The 15,493-nt window shown below is 45.8% G+C and overlaps 1 protein-coding gene across 3 annotated transcripts in view; it reads right to left on the bottom strand.

The window, feature by feature from the left end:
* GLT8D2 (glycosyltransferase 8 domain containing 2) overlaps positions 1–15,493 on the bottom strand; it is a 48,003-nt gene that overhangs the window by 13,377 nt on the left and 19,133 nt on the right. For all 3 annotated transcript variants that reach the window (XM_058673047.1, XM_058673046.1, XM_004589593.4), the window contains 3 exons: positions 9,383–9,429; positions 6,831–6,923; positions 1,931–2,102 (listed from right to left, as the gene is read on the bottom strand). In XM_058673047.1, coding sequence (XP_058529030.1) covers positions 1,931–2,102; positions 6,831–6,923; positions 9,383–9,401 — 284 coding nt within the window. In that variant the 5' untranslated portion in view covers positions 9,402–9,429. The remainder of the gene's footprint in view (positions 1–1,930; positions 2,103–6,830; positions 6,924–9,382; positions 9,430–15,493) is intronic.

Here is a 15,493-nt window from a genome sequence, read left to right as displayed (position 1 = left end):
CTTCTTGGGCAGGGCCCGGCAGCGTGGCCTAGCGGCTAAAGTCCTCGCCTTGAAAGCCCCGGGATCCCATATGGGAGCCGGTTCTAATCCCGGCAGCTCCACTTCCCATCCAGCTCCCTGCTTGTGGCCTGGGAAAGCAGTCGAGGACGGCCCAAGGCTTTGGGACCCTGCACCCGTGTGGGAGACCTGGAAGAGGTTCCTGGTTCCTGGCTTCGGATCGGCGCGCACTGGCCCATTGCGGCTCACTTGGGGAGTGAATCATCGGACGGAAGATCTTCCTCTCTGTCTCTCCTCCTCTCTGTATATCTGACCGTAATAAAATAAATAAATCTTTAAAAAAAAAAAGCTTCTTGGGGCCCGGCATGATGGCTCAGTTGGCCAGGCCTCCTCGCTTCAAGGGCTGGGATCCCATGCAGGCATGGTTTATGCCCCAGCTGCTCCACTTCCCATCCAGCTTCCTGCTTGTGACCTTGGAAGGCAGAGGAGGATAGTTGTGGGGGAAGGTCTTTCTGCCGCTCTCTGTGGATCTGCCTTTCCACAGAAAATAAATGATTCTTTTTTTTTTAAAGTTTACTGATACCTGCATCCCATACAGACACTGGTTCAAGTCCTGGTTGCCCCAGTTCTGATCCATCTTCCTGATAATGTGCCTCAAAAACCAGTAGATAATGGTCCAAGCACTTGGGCCCCTGCACCCATGTAGGAGACTGAGATGGAGTTGCAGACTCCTGGCTTCAGCCTGACCCAACTCAACCAAGATGGCCATGGGGAGTGAACAAGCAGATTCAGAACCTGCATCTCATATCATAGTGTCTGATTTGAGTTGGGGCTACTGCATACTTTCTTTATTTTTTATTTTTATTGGAAAGGCAGATTTACAGAGAGAAGGAAAAACAAAGATCTTCCATCTCCTGGTTCACTACCAAAATAGCTGCAATAGCTGGAGCTGAGCGATCTGAAGCCAGAAGTCAGGAATTTCTTCTGGGTCTCCAGAAGATTATGAAGGTGCATAATCCCAAAGCATTGGGTCTTTCTGCTACCTCCAATATGGACTGGCTGTTTTTCCGGTCCATAAGCAGAGCCAGAACATGAACTGGCACCCATCCGGGATACCAGGTGGACGATTAGCTAGTGTGGCCCAGTACCCACTTAAAAAAAAAGATGTATTTATTGAAAGTCAGAGTTACAGAAAAAGGAGAACACACACATACAGAGAGAGAAAAAGAGGGGGGAGAGGAGAGAGAGCTTCTGTCAACTGGCTTATTCCTCAAATGGCTGTTAACAATCAGGGTTGAGAAGCCAGGAACTTTTTTTTTTTAAGATTTACTTTTTTTTTTTCATTTAAGTCAAATTTACAGAGAGGGAGAGAAAGAGAGAAAAATCTTCCCTCCATTGATTCATTCCCCAAGTAGCCACAAAGGCTAGAGCTGAGCCAGAGAAGCTAGGAGCCTGAAGCTTTTTCCAGTCTTCCACATGGGTGCAGGGTCCCAAGGTTTTGGGATGTCCTCGACTGCTTTCCCAGGCCACAAACAGGGAGTTGGATGGGAAGCAGGGCTGTTGGGATTAGAACCACTGCCTATATGGTATCCTGGCATGTTCAAGGCAAGGCCTTTAGCTACTAGGCTATCACACTGGGCCCCAGGAGGTTGTTTTGGTCCAAATTTCTCATGTGGGTTCAGGAGCTCAAAACACTCGGACCCTCCTCCGCTGCCTTCTCAGCTGCATTACCAGGGATCCGGATCACAAGTGAAGCAGTGGGACTGAACTGGCACTCTGATATGGGATACTGGACTGGCATTGAAGGTGGCAGCTTACCTCTTGTTCATCCTAATGAGAATTACCGATCCAAAAGGAAGATGATTCACTCAAGGAAAGCTATGAAGAGTGAAAGCTGGCAAAACGCTCCCCCAGTATGTCACATACAAATTACCGAATCCGCGTCAGAGTGTTCCGCAGTCCAACCACATAGAAGAGAATGTTGGCGTCGGTGTTGCTGTAGATGCTGTTGATGGCAGCCATGGCAGCTCCCATCCTCCCCGCGGCCGCACAGATCACCACGGGAATCTCCTCCTCCACTTCCTCTGGAGTCTCTGCGTCCTCATCTGCAGGCATCCAAATTAGTGTCTCAGAACAGAAAGAGCTTGCCCAGGTGCGCCAGTTTTCGCTTATCCCCCACATTCCTCAGGTTAGGCTGCACAATAGAGAAGGGACTGCTGACCTTTTTCCAATAGCCAGTTTTCTGCTTCTTCCCATAGAAAAGTATGGGGATGGCACAGCGGTGTGGCGCACCAGCTGTTCCACTTCCAATTCAGCTCCCTTCTGGTGTGCCAGGGAAGGCAGTGGAAGACAGTCCAAGTCTTTGCGTTCCTATAACCTCATGGTAGACCATGATGCAGTTCTAGGATCCTGGCTTTGGTCTGCCCTTGCTCAAGCCATTGTGGCCCCTTGGGGAGGGAACCAGTGGATGCAGAATCAATCTCTCCGTGTGTGTGTGTGTGTGTGTGTGTATCACTCTGTCTTTACAATAAAATAAAAATGGAGCCTGGTGCACAATAGCCAAGTGGCTAAATCCTCATCTTGTATTCACCAGGATCCCATGTGGGCACCAGTTCATGTCCAGGCTGCTCCACTTCCTGTCTAGCTCCCTGGTTGTGGCCTGGGAAAGTACTGGAGGATGGCCCAAAGCCTTGGGACCCTGCACCCGTGTGAGAGACCTGCAGGAAGCTCCTGGTTCCTGGCTTCGAATTGGCTCAGCTCCGGGCATTGCGGCCACCTGGTGAGTGAACCAGCAGATGGAAGATCTTTCTGTGTCTCCTTCTCTCTGTATATCTGCCCTTCCAATATAATAAGTAAATCTTTAAAAAACAATAAAATAAAAATGTTGGGACTTTTGCTGGTACACAACCACTTACTAATATTATTTTTCCTACATCCCATTGTTGCTGCATGTGATCAAGTTCAAATCTATAAGATGTTACTTCACATGATACATGTAACTGCTAGAACTGCCCTTCAGAGGAATCTGCTTACTGCTACTCCCTTCCTCCTTCCCATGAGCTGAAACATTGATTTGTTGGCCGAGGTGAAAGCAGGCACCCCCAGAGGGAGGCAGAATAAGCTGCATGTGACACCCCTCCCCGAGTCTAGTTTCTCAAAGCTGATGGCAAGAGAGGAGGAAAGTGCAAGTTCAAATCGAACACACAAAAGGAAGAAGTGATGACTGTTTCTAGTATCACTGGGAACATGCAAAGTGTTAATGCTGCAAGATGATGCTTTGCTCTGGAACTTTCAGATATGAAGGATAATCATCAGTGTGCAGGGTGTCTGCTAGCAAACACCCACCACCAAAACATTGTTTTTAGGATGATTGACTGATATGAGAGAGTACTTACAATATGCAAGCATTATTAAAAAGAGGAAATACAAAATTCTCTCTAGTAGCTGATACCAGTGTGACACATGCATATTTTCAAATGTTCCTATGTTTATTTGTATGATTATGAATGATGGTTAGTGTCTTATATTTTCAGATTATCTAAAACAGTTATAAGTTATTTATGTCAATAGGGCAAAATATAGTTTCTCAAGGTCTGTTCCTTATGGCCTCTGTTGTCATCCTGGAAGGTCCCCAGACCACTGGTATTTTATCTACAGGCAATGAAGTGATCTGCCTGAAATGCAAATCTGTCTGTACTTTATTGCTGAGAGTCCTACAGTATTTCCTAAAAGGTAAAGCCACATTTCTTGGTTAGCCACCCAATATCCCTCCGAAGCCATCCCGTGCTCACCTCCCCAGCCTTGTTGGCTCCCATCACAGCAAAATCAACTCACGGCCCTCACGATTCCACGCTGTCTGCTGCCTCAGGGTCTTTGTGCACACTCATCCTGATGCCTGGAAAGTTCTTTGAATCCTTTCTTGCAAGACAACCTCTTTCCTGCTCATTCTGGTTGCAGTACAGACTTCAGGGAGCCTCTAACAGCTCCACACACAAACCAGCCTGTCCCTTCGTTTTCACCTTGCGATGGGAGTGGCTACATTGCCGTGAGTCTGGATGCATGTCTTTCCTGTTACACTGGCTATTCTATATGTGTTCTGTATGTGGGTAGATGGATGGATAGGTGGGTTTATTAGACACTATTATTTGAGCACTCATCACACTGTACTGGAAGAATTTACATGTCTGTCTGCCCCCATTGGACCATAAGCCCGTGAGTTTGGCATGTTGAAAGTACATAATCAAAGGTTGCTAAAAAGGAATTAAATTGAAGTGATGGATTGATCCTAAAGAATCGGATCATGGGACAATAATTCATGGTCTATACCTAGGAACAAAGTGATAAGGACGGGCTGAGAAGCTGAGATACAGCCCAACTGCCAAGACCAAGGAAGGCTTTCACAGACAACAGGCAGCGGAAGTGGGAAAGAGAGAGCATCCCAACAGAACGCCCAGCACTGAGTGGACATAACCCTGCCACACTTCCGAAGAGTCACTCCACCAGTCAGAGAAGCAGGGAGCAACCTCAGCCAAAAATACTGATCTCTTTCAAGAAATCTCTCCTGGACAGAATGAAAAATGAAGGAACATTGATGAAATGCAAGGGAAGGCTTGCCAAGTGTAGATTCCCCACTAATGCACCTCTCTTGGCAGCTTTTTCAGGCATTGTCTGTTGAACTATTTGTATCCATTGGTACCTGAGTCAACCTATTAAAAGATCTGGCTGTGGGCCCAGCATGGTGGCCTAGTGGCTAAAGTCCTCGCCTTGAACATGCCAGGATCCTATTTGGGCACTGGTTGTAATCCCAGTGGCCCCACTTCCCATCCAGCTGCCTGCTTGTGGCCTGGGAAAGCAGTAGAGGATGGCCCAAAGCCTTTGGAACCGCACCCATTGGGAAACCCAGAAGAAGCTTCAGATTGGTGCAGCTCCAGCCATTGCGGCCATTGGGAAATGAATCAGCAGATGGAAGATCTTCCTCTCTGTCTCTTCTCCTATCTGTATATCTGACTTTCCAATAAAAATAAACTAAATCTTTTTTAAAAGATTTAGTTTATTTTTATTACAAAGTCAGATATATAGAGAGGAGAGACAGACAGGAAGATCTTCCGTCCAATGATTCACTCCCCAAGTGAGCCGCAACGGCCGGTGCTGCATCGATCTGAAGCTGGGAACCAGGAACCTCTTCTGGGTCTCCCAAGTGGGTGCAGGGTCCCAAAGCCTTGGGCTGTCCTTGACTGTTTTCCCAAGCCACAAGCAGGGAGCTGGATGGGAAGTAGAGCTGCTGGGATTAGAACCGGCGCCCATATGGGATCCCAGCTTGTTCAAGGTGAGGACTTTAGCCACTAGGCCACTGTGCTGGGCCCAAAAAACTAGGGCCTGCCACGATGGCCTAGCAGCTAAAATTTTTGCCTTGGACACACTGGGATCCCATATGGGTGCTGGTTCTAATTCTGGCAGCTCCACTTCCCATCCAGCTCCCTGCTTGTGGCCTGGAAAGGCAGTTGAGGACGGCCCCAAGCCTTGGGACCCTGCACCCATGTGGGAGACCTGGAGGAAGTTCCTGGCTTCTGGCTTTGGATCAGCACAGCTCCAGCTGTTGTGGTCACTTGGGGAGTGATCGTCGGACAGAAGATCTTCTTCTCTGTCTCTCCTTTTCTCTGTATATCTGACTTTGCAATAAAAATAAATAAATCTTAAAATAAAAACAGAGGTAATGTAAGCTTTATGAGAGTAGGGGCATTCCCTTGTTAATTGTCATGTATCTAGTCCCTAGGGTCTAGGAGTTTCAAATATTCATTTATTGATTTAATTTCTTAAAAGGCAGAACAACACAGAGGGCAAATACCTTCCATGCACTGGTTCACTCCCCACATGCCCACAGGAGCCAGGGATGGGCCACGGTGAAGATAAAAGCCCGGAATTCCATTCTGGTCTACCAGGTTGGGAGCAGGAACCCCAGTACTCGGGTTATCATCTTTTGCCTCCTTGGCGCATTAGTACAAAGCTGGACTGGGAACAGATTCAGAATTTGAACTGGCACACTGATACTTAATGTGAACATCCCAAGCAAAAACTTAACCTACACCGCAATACCTGCCTCTAAATTCTGGCCTTTTTCAAAAATGTGGAAGAAATGTATATAATATGCCATTGTTTCAACTGCATTTTGTCTTTGGCTGATGCACTTGGGGGTAATTTTTTCTTTTCTGTATTTCCCATAAGTGAGTAGATCCGCTTGACGAGTGTAAGTAGAGCAGCTGAAGACAGACTGACTTTGTATGTGTGTTGAGGTTCCAAAAGCACCGTCTCACTCAGTTCACCCCGAGGAGGGCTCTTGGGGCAGCTGCTAGAGGATGTGGAGTCAATGAAAGATCCCTTTGAAGCTGAGAGGCAGCTGTGAGGCTGCCCGGCCACTGATGGGGAGAAGTCAGCAGGAAGAGGAACAAGAGAAAAATGCCCTTATGGGCAAGAGGTTAGAGAGACTTCAATGGGAGGGGATGCAGAGCAATCCTGCACAGTGTGATCCGAGGGCCCATCTCATCATCATCCACTGGAAGCACACCTGAGATGCGCCTGCTCAGGCCGCATCCATTCTAGTCCTCGCAGATGCAGCTTCGGACTGTACTTAACAAGCCTGCCCCGCGGGTATTACACATGCAACAGTGTGAAGAGCACTGGTCACCACACAGCCCAGAAGGACATTCAGCACTGGTACCAGGAACTCCTCGGGAGCTCACCAAATGGTCACTTGTCTCTAAACTCAGCTGCCTATAGCACCTGAAGGAGTACATCTGAACCATGGCCTGGTGTCCCTGGATTCCACGCCTGCTTACCTGCATCATTCCTGAGCACCGTCTCCCTGTGAACTTTCTTGTACACAATCCCACAGATGGTCACAATCAGTAGGAACAGCAGCACCTGATTAACTGAAATAAGGAGCGTGTTAAAGCTTAGCCATGGACATGAAAACATGCTGGAAAGTGTAGCTCTGTGTGAGCAGATGCCCTCTGCAGCTTCAGAGGAGTCTGTGGGGCCTGAAGCTTTTCTTTGAAGAGAGAGCACGGGTAGGAAAGTGCTCACTCAGGACACTGTTATTCAAGGACAAAGTAAGGAAATGGAGCACGAGGCAGTCCCAGGGCAGAGGTTTCTACCTGCATCATGCCTTTGGGGCTACTTTCCATGCATACATATTTTGTTTCCAAGAGTAGCTTGTGTTTATAGAACACTTCTCACCAGCCCATACTAGTTACAGTACTTGTTCCTAGCTATTGCAATACAGTGGCTTCTCGACTAATTGCCTTCTTGGTGAAGGATGATGTGCAGCAAAGTCTTGCCTTGGAAGATGCAGAACAGAAGCAGTTGGACAACACTTGTGGCTGAGCTCTGGCAGCAAGTGTCTGGGTGAGTGGGTGAACTGGGGTGGACTCTGTCAGTCAATGGACCTTGGCAGGGTTTTCTCAACCTTGGAGCAATGAAACCAACAGCATCTCAAAGCCATCAAAACTACTCAGGCAATACCCTCAAAGCATTCTCCTCCACATTGGGGTCCTGTCCGCCCCCCAGATGTAGGAGAAAAGGGAAGAAAAAGAAAAAATGAGAAGTATTTTTCCCACCCACCTTCCCCCATGCCTTGACCCTCTCTACCCTAAACAGTTGTACTCTCGGACATGTATCCTTGTCAACTATGTAAACAACATTAAAACTTAAAAATAAATAAATAAATACAAGAACACACACACACACACAAACACACACACATAAAAACTCTTGCCCTGGATAAAAGAGCAGAAGACTGCAGTGTGGCCTCTGGTTCTAAGTCTGTAGGATCAGCAGGAATAAAGCGGCAATGCTCGAGTGCACGCCCCTGGGATCCAGGGAACAGTGTGTGCTTGCACACGGAGCACAAGTGCAGCACTAAGCAGTATTAAATCAGTGTGACTTGCTGTGCAGGCAGGCAAAAAGGCTGCTAATAATAATATCCTTCTAATTGTGTATGTTTCTACAACTATTTTCTTTTTATTGTAGATAATTGTTTTCCATTTATAATAAGGATTAAAATGTTCTATTAAAAAGTATACTTGTGGGTTTAGCTCGACAGCTTAGTGGCTAAATCCTCACCTTGTATCTGTCAGGATCCCTTATGGGCGTTGGTTCATCTCCCAGCTGCTCCACTTACCACCCAACTCCCAGCTGGTGGCCTGGGTATAGAGAATGGCCAAAAGCCTGCACCCACATGGGAGATCTGGAGGAAACTCCTGGCTCCTGGCTTCAGATCAGCTCAGCTCCAGCCATTGGGGCCAATGGGGTGGCAAGGGGGATGAACCAGCAGGCAGAAGATCTTTCTGTATCTCCTTCTCTCTGTAATCTGCCTTTCCAATAAAAATAAATAAATATTGCTTTAACTATAATTCTTCTAAAAAGTACACTTGCATATTTTTTAAATGAGTCAAATTAACAAATCAGGAATGCATAGTTAGAACAAAAAGTAAATTACATTTGCAAGTTTTAGAGAGGAACACGATATCTCTCATGGTAAGTCCACTTCACTTTTTAAAAGATTCATTCATTTATGTGAAAGGCAAAGTGACAGAGAGAGCAGGAGAGACAGAAAGAGAGAAATAGAGCAAGACCTTCTGTCTTCTAGTTTGTTCCCCAGATGGCTGCAAGAGTTAGGTCTGGGCCATGCCAAAACCAGGCACCTGGAACTCCATCCACATGGCTGGCAGTGAGCCAAGCACTGGGGCCATCTTCCACTGCCTTCACAGAAATAATAAAGAAACTTGCATCAGAAAGGGAACAGCTAGTACCCGAAGTGGCACTCCAACAGGAGATGCCAGCATTGCAAGGGGTCACTGTGCCATAACACTACCCTCAATAAGTCCTCTTCTGTTAAAAAATTTAGCAAGTTTTCATGGAAATTATCTTGAAATGATGCCAAAAATGGCCTGTGAGAAAGCTATCCTTGAACAGAAAAAAATTTAAAGATTTATTTATTTTTATTGGAAAGGTAGATCAGATTTACAGAGAGAAGGAGACACAGAAAGAAAGATCCACAGGTTCATTCCCCAAATGGCTGCAACCAGAGCTGAGCTGATCCAAAGGTGGGAGCCAGGAGCATCTTCCAGGTCTTCCATGGGGGTGCAGGGTCGTAAGAACTTAAACCATCCTCTGCTGCTTTCCCAGGCTACAAGCAGGAAGCTGGACAGGAAGTGGAGCAGCTGGGACATGAACCGGTGCTCATATGGGATCCTAAAGTTTGTAAGGTGAGGATTTAGCCATTGAGCCATAGCACTGGGGCCAAAGAGAGAATCTTTAAAAAGCCCCAACATGAAAATGGTCTTTTTTTTTTTCAGAATCAGGATTTTAAAAAGTTATATCATCTTACTTTTTCGTAGCAGAGCCATGAGTGTTCACGTGGATAAGAATCGTGACCTGTGGATTAAAGAATAAAATTCTGTTTAAAAGACAATCAATTTGAAAGTCATCAACACATGTTCAGGACTAAGTCTCCTTTGAAAGTCTGTTGCCTTGGGAGACATGTGGCCATCCCTCCCTGCTGTGTATCTAGACTTTTGGAAGTGAAGTCTTTCTGGAACCCACAGTCCACCTCTTCAAAAGAGATTCTTGCAGCTGGCATTGTGGCATAGCAAGTAAAGCCTCCACCTGAGTCATTGGCATACCAAATGAACTCCCAATACAGCTCTGCTAATGCATCTGATGAGGCAGCAGAGGATGGCTCAAGCGCTTGGACCCTGTACCAATGTGGGAGACATGAAAGAAGCTTCTGACTCTTAGCTTCCAACTGGCCCAGCCGTGGCAATTGCAAACACCTCAGAAGTGAGCCAGCACACTGAAGGTCTCTATCTCTCCTTTTCTTTGTAACTTCACTTTTCAAATAAACAAATCATTTTTAAAAAAAGATTTATTTATTTTTATTGCAAAGTTAGATATATATAGAGGAGGAGAGACAGATCTCCCATCTGTTGATTCATTCCCCTAGCAGCTGCAATGGCCGGTGATGCACTGATGTGAAGCCAGGAGCCTGGAGCCTCTTATGGGTCTCGCATGCATATGAGGGTCCTAAGGCTTTGGGCCATTTTCGACTGCTTTCCCAGGCCACAAGCAAGAAGCTAGATGGGAAGCAGGGCTGCTGGGATTAGAACCGGCACCTGTATGGGATCCCGGCACATACAAGGCGAGGACTTCAGCCGCTAAAATCATTTTTTTTAAAGTAATTCTTCTACCTGAACCAATCTACAAAAGGCCCCTAAGAGCTCATCTTTTGTCCTCAGGGTTTTTGTTTTTTTGTTTCACCTTCTTCTTAAACAGCGCTATATGCCCCCTGGGTCTGTGGAGCAGAGTGGGCTGAGAACAAAAACCCCAGAAGAAGTAGGTCTTCTTCATCTACAATGTGAACCCCATGACTGTCTTTCTGTTCTCACAGCTTCATCATTCCTTTGGTAAGAGGGATTTCACACCTCTGGACTCTCTTGTGTAAACAGAACCACCCTTGACAGGGAGGGCTACACCTTACCTTCAGTTCATTCATTCACTCACTCTTGTATTGATACATGCTGGAGATGCACCGATGTACAGAACAGCCCTGATCCCTATCGTCATGGAAGCAATATGGAGGGAACACACGAGGTGTTAGAGTAAGGATTAACCGGGCCCAGCATGAGTAGCCTCTTGGCTGAATCCTCGCCTTGCATGCTTCGGGATCCCATATGGTGCCAGTTCATGTCCCGGCTGCTCCACATCCCATCCAGCTCCCTGCTTGCGGCCTGGGAAAGCAGTTGAGGACGGCCCAAAGTCTTGGGACCCTGCACCCACGTGGGAGATTTGGAAGAAACTCCTGGCTCCTGGTTTCAAATTGGCTCACCTGTTACGGCCACTTGGGGAAGATGGAAGATCTCTTTCTCCTTCTCCTCCTCTCTATAAAATCTGCCTTTCCAATAAAAAATAAATAAATCTTTAAAAAAAGAATAAAGATTAATCACAAAGGGTGGGGGGGTTGTACCATGAGGAGAAACCAAGAAAAGCCTCATGGAAGAGATAGTTTTTGATGGGCAGGAAGAATGAATACTAGGCAAGAAGAAAGTATGTAGCGGAGCACTCTGGGCAGACAGAATTGCGGGTGCAAAGGCCCTGTGGCTGGAAAGGAGCGCTAAGCATTCGTGGACTGATAAGAAGGTCTATGCACCTGGAACAGAGTGAACCAAGAGAAACATTGGAAAGGACTGGGGAGGTCTGTGGACCAGATGCTCTGGTGCCTGAAGAGAAGTTGAATTTTATCTTCAATGCATTCAACCCTCCAATCCATATTAGTCACTAAACTCCCAAGGCAATGGTTTTCAAACATCTTGAGGAACTTCTGATGGTAAAGGGACAATACTCTGTGCCACACACAATGATTTTTTAAGCTTTTTGTGTCAACTTTTACATCAACCATGCAAGAATGTCGTATGGAGAAGGAATTATTTCTCATTGTAGTAGGATTCTTCTGGGGAATAAAATGATGTTTGTTATACAAGCAAAGTGCTGTGGGCATTTGTGGGAAAGCAGGAATGACAGCAGAAAAAACCAGGCTTGAATAAAAGAGTAAGTGGAATCTTGGGGTATGACAACATTCCAAGAAGAAATGCTGTAATGAGAAGATTCCAAGGCCGATGCTGTCAATCATCCAAAGGACAGGCAAGTTGCCAAAGCACATAGGCCCCAGACACACGTCAAGAACAGGGCTGTCTAGCGCACAGTGCACAGTCTTCTGCCACCCTGCGCCTTCTGGCCCCTTCTTGGATCTAAAAATGTGAGTCAAAGTGTTTGAGGGAATTCAATGGGAACAGAGTGCACAATGCGGGGCAATGCAACTGGGATAAAAAGTTTTCAGGGAACTGGAAATAAGAAAAATTGCTCTGCTAGGGGCTCAAAGCTGTGGCATAATGGCTTGTCACGCTGCTTCCTGCAATGCTAACCTCCCATCAGGGTGCTGGTTCAAGTCCTGGTTGTTCTTCATCCCACTCAGATCCCTGTTAATGTGCTTGGGAAAGCAACGGAAGATGGTCCAAGTGCTTGGGCCTCTGCACTCACATGGGAGATCTGGAAGAAGTTTCCGGCTCTTGGCTTTGGTCTGGGCCAGCCCCCCACCTGGCCACTGTGGGCCATTTGGGGAGGGAGTCAGCATATGGAAGATCACTCTGTCTTCGCCCCACCCTCTCTGTCTCAAACAAATAAATCTCTTAAAATAAATGTTGCGATAGAAAAATATACAGTCAGCCTTCATGTCTGCAGGTTTTGTATAATCAGATTCGATCATTGCTGACTGAAAATATTTGGAAAAAGAAATTGTATCTGTGCTAAACACAAAACAGACTGTTATTCTTATCATGATTTCCTAAATAATAGCGTATAACTGTTTCTATAACCTTTACATTGTAGAAGGTATGAGAAGTAATCTAGAGATGATTTAAGTGTACAAAAGGATATGCATAGCCTCTATGCAAAGGCTGTGCCCTTTTATATAAGTGATTTATTGAATATGACCCTTGGCATCAGGCAATCAAAATGGGTATCAGCCATCAATGGCTTGAGAACATCCACTTTGGTGTTCTAACAAACAGCAACTCAAGCACCTACACAATGTGAAATCACAAGAAAACAGCATGTTGGGCCCGGCGGCGTGGTCTAGTGGCTAAAGTCCTCGCCTTGAAAGCCCCGGGATCCCATATGGGCGCCGGTTCTAATCCCGGCAGCTCCACTTCCCATCCAGCTCCCTGCTTGTGGCCTGGGAAAGCAGTTGAGGACGGCCCAATGCTTTGGGACACTGCACCCGCATAGGAGACCAGGAAGAGGTTCCAGGTTCCCGGCATCGGATCGGCGCGCACCGGCCCGTTGCGGCTCACTTGGGGAGTGAATCATCGGACGGAAGATCTTCCTCTCTGTCTCTCCTCCTCTGTGTATATCTGGCTGTAATAAAATGAATAAATCTTTAAAAAATTAAAAAAAAAAAAAAAAAAAAAAAAAAAAAAAAAAGAAAACAGCATGTATTCACAAAACTTTTTAAGCTCAGGAGATCCTGTGTACACACACACACACACACGAGATGCATTATATTCTAATAAGAAATGAAAAATATAACTGTCACATTATCTGTCAGATTCATATCCTCTCAGGTCAAATTATTACACAGAGTCCTTGGTTTCACATGACACAAATTTGGGGTGAATTCCAAGGGGACAATCAAGTAGATATATTCTGGGAACAACATTTTTAGCAAAAACAGCCAACGATTTCTTCAGAAAATATTGACCTGGCATCAGGAGAACTATTTTTCTGCCAAGGAATCTGATCCATGCTGACACTGTAATTTCTCTGTGGTCTGCTAGATCGCATAAATTTCCTACCGTGAATTTCCATGACCAGAAAGAGCACAGCATCCTGGGAAACACCAATGCACTGTATGAGAAACATTCAGCATTCCTGGTTTTTTTTTTTTAAGATTTATTTTTATTGGAAAGGCAGACACAGAGAGAAAGATCTTGCATCTGCTAGTTCACTCTACAAGTGGCTACAACAGACAGAGCTAAACCAATCTGAAGCCAAGAGTTTCTTCTGGGTCTCCCACATGGGCACAGGGTCCCAAAGATTTGGGCCATCCTCTACTGGTTTCCCAGGCCACAAGCAGGGAGTTGGATGGGAAGTGGAGCAGGTGGGAGATGAATGGCACTCATATGGGATTCCAGTGCATGCAAGGCAAGGATTTAGCTACTAGGCTACCGTTTCAGGCCCCATTTAAAATTTATTTTAAACAGATTTCAACTGTGGAACATTTACTCCAAGGCATATTATCTGGCCAATTTCAAAATTTGACTTAATTAGAGCCAGTGTTGTGGTATAGCAAATAAAGCTGCCATTAGTAATGCCCATATAGAGAACCAGTTCAAGTCCCAGCTGCTCTAGCTGCAATCCAGCTCCCTGCTAGTGGGCCTGGGAAAGCACCTATGTGAGACACTGGAAAGGCAGCTCCTGGTTCTCCTGGCTTAATCCTGGACCAGCTTCTAGCCATCGCAGCCCTCTGGGGAGCAAACCAGGCCACAGACATGATCTTGCTCACTCTCCTCCTGCCTCTATCCCTCTGCCTATGAAATAAGTTTAAAAATATTTAAAATATCTTGACTTGATAATTTTTAAATTTTAATATTCTACATATACCAGATTCATTTTCCAGTTGTTTATAGCTGTATACATTCTAACACATGCATGCCTTCTAACAACGATCACAAGCAAGTGAAAGAATAATTTTAATCCTCCTGAAGATCTTCCCTGTACTTGCATACTCCCTAACACCTGGTTTCTTGGCAACCTCTAATCTGCTTCCTGTTACTATAGTGCTGCTTTTTCCAGAATGCTATATAAATTGAATCATATGGTGTGTGATGGTTTGAGACTTTCTTCTCTCACTGAGCATTTCTGTATTTAAGATTCATACTTGTTGTTGCCGTGTGCTTGGACCTTTTTAAATTTTATTTTGTATTTGAGACAGTTACAGAGAGGGAGGCAGAGACACACAGAAAGAGATTTTTCCATCTGCTGGTTTAGTTCCCAAATGGCTGCAACAGCCAGAGCTGAGCTGATCCGAAGTCAGGAGTCAGGAGCTTCTGGGTTTCCCATATGGATACAGGGTTCCAAGCACTTGGGCATCCTCTGTTGCTTTCCCAGACACATTAGTGGGGAACCAGATTAGAAGTGGAGCTGGGCCCGGTGGCGTGGCCTAGTGGCTAAAGTCCTCGCCTTGAAAGCCCCAGGATCCCATATGGGCGCCGGTTCTAATCCCGGCAGCTCCACTTCCCATCCAGCTCCCTGCTTGTGGCCTGGGAAAGCAGTCGAGGACGACCCAAGGCTTTGGGACACTGCACCCGCGTGGGAGACCCAGAAGAGGTTCCTGGTTACTGGCTTCGGATCGGCGCGCACCCGCCCGTTGCGGCTCACTTGGAGAGTGAATCATCGGACGGAAGATCTTCCTCTCTGTCTCTCCTCCTTTGTGTATATCTGGCTGTAATAAAATGAATAAATCTTTAAAAAAAAAAAAGAAAAAAGAAGTGGAGCTGGCAGGACTCAATTGGTGCCCACATAGGATGCTGGCACTGCAGGCAGAGGCTTAGCTTGACCACACTGGCCCTGTACTATTAAATTTTTATTAACGAATAATATTCCACAGTATGGATATGACACAGTTTATTGATTCATTTACTCACTAAGGGAAATTTAGGTTGTTTCTGGTGCTTTCTATTTGCTTTTGTGCAAACATTTTTCCCTCAGGAAAATACCCAGAAATGACCCTGCTGTGCCATTTGGTAGCAATATGGTTCATTTTTATAATAAACTGCCAATTTGTTTTTCTGAATGGAAACAGAAGTTCATTTTGCACTCACACCAGAAGCATTCTAATTGCTGTATCCTGCCAGCATTTTGTATTGTATTTTTTATTATGTTCTAA

Source organism: Ochotona princeps, chromosome 15 (assembly GCF_030435755.1).
Source record: "Ochotona princeps isolate mOchPri1 chromosome 15, mOchPri1.hap1, whole genome shotgun sequence".
In the NCBI taxonomy this organism is placed as follows: Eukaryota; Metazoa; Chordata; class Mammalia; order Lagomorpha; family Ochotonidae; genus Ochotona; species Ochotona princeps.
This window is presented reverse-complemented; position numbering and strand designations above follow the sequence as displayed.